We start from the raw sequence: 5,611 nt of genomic DNA on the forward strand, positions 1-5,611 counted from the left end.
TGAGTTAAATGTGTTATTTTTCAGCAATGTCACTGGGGGCAGAGCTTTTCCTTCTTTTTCATGATTCTTCTCTTATTACAGATGAAGAAGCAATGTGCCCAAAAGCTGCTCATTCGAATGAAAACGGAGTGTTTACCTTGTTCTTTAAACCTTGGCACCCAGTGTCCTGCTGGCTACACCAAAGTCACCAAGGGGACTGGGATACCAGACTGCAGGTATCTCCTCTGACAGAGTTTTCTCCAGGAATATTATTCTCTGTGGATTAGAAAACATGAAGTCATACCACAAATGCTCTAGTCTTAAGGAGCATTTGCCATTGGCTTTATCATCTCCAGAACTCAAGCTTCATTCAGAATACTTGATCCTAATTAGCAAGTGGTATCAGAGGAAAATACACATTGATATCCATGGTCTAGCAGATTTTGAGTGAGATCGTAGAATCACTTCCTTATTTATTCTGCATACCTGATAGGAATGATATAAGAATGTCATATGATAAATATATGTAATATTTATGTATTATTCTTCTCATATATTATCACATAGATAACAGATTTTTCAAACTGATAGACTGGGGAGGTTTGAGGGTGAAAGGCAGGAAGAAGTAGCTCAAAACATCTGAAATCTTGCCTGCCGGTTTGAAGAAAAAGAGAAAATAAACCCAGTAATTTAGAGAAAAGCTAATTATTTTGAGCTTACTTAACATTTAAATAACCTTGATATCAAATAATTTTTAAAATACTATTTCAACTCAAAACTTGGAGATAAGTTCTGTGCTTAGGTTGAGGTGGGAAGATAAATGTACTATGCAAAAGAAACAGCTCCAAGGGTCTTTTTAGACCTTGATGTTCAATGCATGTTCTAAAGAAGAAAAAAGGCAGATCAATGCAACTAAGCTCAGCGTGGTCTTGACTGACACAAGAGAAGGAAGTTGAGTATTTCATTTTTCTCCATCTAAGGCTTTTAAGTACTTTAAAGCAGCTCCAACTTCTTTTCCTCAGGTATTATCTGGAAGTTAAAACACACACACTTTCTTTCCCGGGATGTCGGCATCAATGTGTGAAGGAATTTGAACAACCTGAGTGCTGCCAGGGACACTGGGGCCCAGACTGCATGGGTAGGTTGGTTTGTTCTGGGGTTTTTCTACTGTGATTTGAATAGAAATAAAGTAGTGACTCTTCTTCTTTTCCGAAACTATTGCTGTGAGAAGTTGACTCCTCAGAGCTTGTGGTAGAAGGATAAATATACAGCAGTTTTCAGCTAAGACTTACAGGATTTGACTAAAAAAACAGACATTCAAAGGTTCATTCAAGAAGAAAAATGTATAGAAAGATTTAGAAATAATTCAGGGAACCTCCTTGGTTGTGAGATTTTCAAAGCAAATCACTTCAGTCATTGGTACTTGCTAATTCAAAAGAAAAGACAGGCAAATAGTTGAGTGCAGAAAACCACTTGTGTGGTGATTTCCCATCCCACCACCAAATGCAGCCTAAGTGCTCAGCATTGTGTAGGATTAAAATTTTCAAACTGCAAGGCTTCCTATTTCATTTTAGGTCCAAACCACCCTCAGCTGCACGTGAAATGTTTCCAGATCTCTTGAATTCTTTACTTTCTGATGCAGGGAAGGTCCTTTCTTTCAGCCCAACTTGAAACAGTTTGCTGAACAGCCAGAAAGTGCTGAAGGCCGTTATTGAAGCAGTGGTGATCAGGAGTGCCTCCTTTCCTGCTGCCTCTTCCTCAGGAAAAGCCTTTCAGCATCTCCATAAGTGCATCAAATCTCAGGCTACCAGGATGGGCATCAAGACCCACAGAGGAAGTTTCCCTGCCCAGCCAGAGATGTTTCCTCCTTTAGTTTATGGGGTCAAGGTCTGTTTTAATGTCTGTGAAATCCTTTTGTCCACAAAAAGGATTCAAAATATAACATTTCATCCCAAGCTATTATTTAAATACAAGTCATTTGTCTGCTAAATCAAAACAGTCCAACTCCAACTTCCAGTAACTTCAACAGGAAGGACGGGCAAATAGCTGAGTGCATAGTGTGTGGCTATGTCTTCCTCTGTACATAACCACTTGTGTGGTAATATCCCATCCCACCACCAAATGCAGCATAAGTGCTCATCATCCCGTATTCAGGGTGCTCTGGGAAGCCACACAAGGGGCATCAGTATTTCTGGACAGGGGCAGAGTTGACTACGCCTGAGCCAGAGACCTGCCTGCACCTCTGTGTGAAGGAGGCTGCAGAAGCAAGGAACCCCTTTCTTCCTTTGGACAAACTTCCTGACCCCAAAGAAAAGAAAAGAATCAAGGTCTCAGCATTGTTCCTGCTGTCATTTGGAGGAACAAAATAGCTGTCTGTGTTATCACAATCTCTCTAATAGAGCTCAAAATGTTTGGAGGAAAGACATTCCTTCCTGAGGCCAGAGAAAAATCCCTGACTAGAGGTTTACGTCACATTCAACATCTGATGGCAAGGACAAAATTAGTTCTTAAATAGCACCCTGACTTCCTTAATTGACAACACATGCTGAAACAGTGTGAGAGATGTTTTGCCCCCTTCTCTCCCCATGAAGCACCCTGAGCTATCCAACCACATCCCTGTCCCTCTGTAAAAAAGGCCATCAAGTCAAAAGGGAAAAGTAAGGGGAAAAGAGCACAGCACTTTAACACTGCCAGTATTATCCAGCCATAGACACCACAGTTGATGGACCTCAGATGTCCTGTGTGTGTAGCTGGTGGGCTGCAGCAGGAGCTACTCCCTACCCCAGCACAGGGTCCCATTCTGGGCAAATGGCTCCAAAGGAAAGCCTGGATACCAACTGAAAGCTGCATGGCATCACCAAGAGAGCAAGAAGTACTGTAAGAATAAAGGAGGGAAAAATAGAAAAAGGAAAAAGATATCCAAGAGGAAAGATAATAAACTTAACTCTATCAAATTATATGGTCCAAAACACAAGTTCCACCCACTGCTTCAGCCTTTCAGAGAATCAGGGGAAGAGAACTATTCTAAGAGGTTACATTTGATTACACCTGGGAAGTGCTGAATTTAACTCCATGAGGAAAACCAAAAGCTGACAGATTTAAGCTCTTTCAGCCTAGATACAAAGATCTGGCCTTCATACTCTGACAGCTGGAAGAGATAAGCAAGGCATCTCTTTCTTCCTGCTTTTCAAAAGACATCCTCAATGAAAACAAAGATCTCACTCCTACCCAGCACCAGGGCTGTGCCAGCATTGCTGCAGCGTCCCAGCACTGCATCCTGTGTCCCAGGAAGTATTTTACCTGCCTGACTGAACTTGTACAACAACATAGTCATTTGCTAAACTTCTGATAAAGCTGTCCCTTGGTGGTGGGACCCAAACAAGAGACAAGATGTAGTGAAGATAAGGGGAAGTGTAATGAATGCCAACTGCCAAAAACCTGTTTGTTCACAGTTTTAAAGTTCCCTTTCCTAGAAATTAGACCATTAACTTTGCATTTTCTCTATTTTTGCACAATCAATAAAAGCAGCAGTGCAGGTAAAACAGTTTCCATTCAGTGTGACTATTAAACAACTCGCATCGGTCGTAAAGATGAGATTTAGCTATTGTGTGGTAGACAGAAAACAAAATCCACTAAAAGCTGCTTTAAAGTTTATGTATTTTATTACTTTAACTTTACATCTGATTATTTCAGCATATATGAGATAAGCTGCACTAAAATTTTCATCTTCAAATGTACTGGTTGTTCACAGGAAGCTTACCCAGATCCAAGACCTCACCCCAAACCTCACAGACTGCACAAAGGAACAAATTAAGGACTATTAACAGATTGGTACAAAGCCAAAGCCTTCAGTGAAATTGGGTATACACTTATGTACATCCACTTATTTGCTCTTCACTCTGTCCAAATCAAATTCATTTTTATTAAAGCTTCCACATTACTTAAACACTCTAAGTCAGGATTAAGTTAATCATTGGGAGCATAAATCTGCTCCTGCCCATTGCTACCCACACAAAACAAACTCTGAGGCTCTTGGTAAGCATTAAGTCCAGCAGTAAAGTACAGCTGAGTCCCTGTGATGCCAAGATGAATTGGATACAGTTAGACACCACCTGCATCAAAATTATGGTACCTAATGGGAATTCTAATTACAGGAAGGAAGAGCTCATGGAAGAGAGTTAATAAATCATTTCTATGGAGGGAGTGGACAACTACAGAAAATCAGGGATAATTACAGGAGGGAAAATCTGACAGAACAATCTGACTAAAAAACACTGTAATACATATTTCCTATAGGTGATCGTACGTTAGAAATGCAACTATTGAAACATTTCAGGCAAAAATTAAACTATTTTTGTTTGGAAATACGTTCATTTTATTCTTATCCAGCCCTGTTGGCTGTTTTTTTGTCAGACTGTCCGACCTGGTATACCACTGCCTGCAATCATGGCTTTAGCACCAGAGCATGTGAAGGGCACAACACATCATTGGCACAAAGGTTTCACTAGCAACCACAGCCCATTGAACAGAATTTGGTTGTGAGATACCCAAATTCCAACTTCCAGGATTGTTTGAATCAATTATCACAGTCTTATGAAGGTAGAAGGGGAAAAGGAAAAACTTTCCACATAAAGCAAATGCAATTTTTTGGGGGCGTGAAGGGGAAGTGGAAATTTTATTATGTCTAACTTAACATCAAATATAATTCTGACAGAAAATTTTCAATCCATCACAGTTGTACTAACAGACAGCAGTGATCAGGCAAACTCCACTTGTACTATAACAGCTAAGAGCGTCCCAGATAGAGGTGAAGCAGCAGGGACAACATCCTGTGGTACTTTAGAATAAGAAAACTACTCTTTGTTCAATCTTTTGACTACAGTCACTAGTTTAAATTCCCAGACAAAAGAAGGTGATGATCTCTGCTGAAGCTGAGACTGTAGTGAAGACATCCATAGAATCTTAGAATTTAAGGGTTGGAATGGACCTTACAGATCATCTAGTCCCAATCCCCTGCCATGGGCAGAGACATCTCCTCACTAGATCAGGTCACACAAGGCCTCATCCATCCAGTTGTTTGGCAACTGCCAAATAGCAGCTGTCACCCAAGGTCCCTGTCTGGTCGGAAACCCTGCGGGTTCTGATGCTGTAACCCACAATGTGCAAGGGGAGCATAAGGGTCCGAGCAAACTGACTGATGGCTTAAACACTGCTATTTCCAGTATGTCCAGGAGGAGCTGCTTCACCATGCAACGGGAGAGGACGCTGCTCCCAGGGTATGAATGGGAATGGAACATGCACTTGTCAGGTAGGTCCTTTCTCTTAAATTAAGAGATATAACAGTAATATGTAGGCTGTGTGAAGAAATAATGCATGCGCCACTGGATACATACATTCAAGTATTTCAGAAACAGCAGAGGTGATCAGCTCTTTTTTTTGCTCGGATTGGACTAATCTTCACACTTATTTCTACAGACTTGAGAATGTTGGGGTGAAATTCATACATTCATAGAACTTAAGGGATGGAATGGACCTTACAGATCATCTCGTCCCAACCCTCCCTGCCCTGGGCAGGGACACCTCCTCACTGGATCAGGTAGCTCAAGGCTCATCCAGCCTGGTCTTGAATACC

At 41.1% G+C, this 5,611-nt stretch overlaps 1 protein-coding gene across 1 annotated transcript in view; it reads left to right on the top strand.

The window, feature by feature from the left end:
* Positions 1-81: 81 nt before the first annotated feature.
* The window catches only part of LOC103798127 (stabilin-2-like), a gene marked incomplete at both ends in the record, with an annotated part of 26,531 nt that continues 21,001 nt past the window's right edge, over positions 82-5,611 (top strand). The window contains 3 exons of the mRNA XM_009070371.1: positions 82-215; positions 1,002-1,117; positions 5,202-5,291. Coding sequence (XP_009068619.1) covers positions 82-215; positions 1,002-1,117; positions 5,202-5,291 — 340 coding nt within the window. The remainder of the gene's footprint in view (positions 216-1,001; positions 1,118-5,201; positions 5,292-5,611) is intronic.

Source organism: Acanthisitta chloris, unplaced genomic scaffold (genome assembly GCF_000695815.1).
Source record: "Acanthisitta chloris isolate BGI_N310 unplaced genomic scaffold, ASM69581v1 scaffold43162, whole genome shotgun sequence".
NCBI lineage: Eukaryota > Metazoa > Chordata > Aves > Passeriformes > Acanthisittidae > Acanthisitta > Acanthisitta chloris.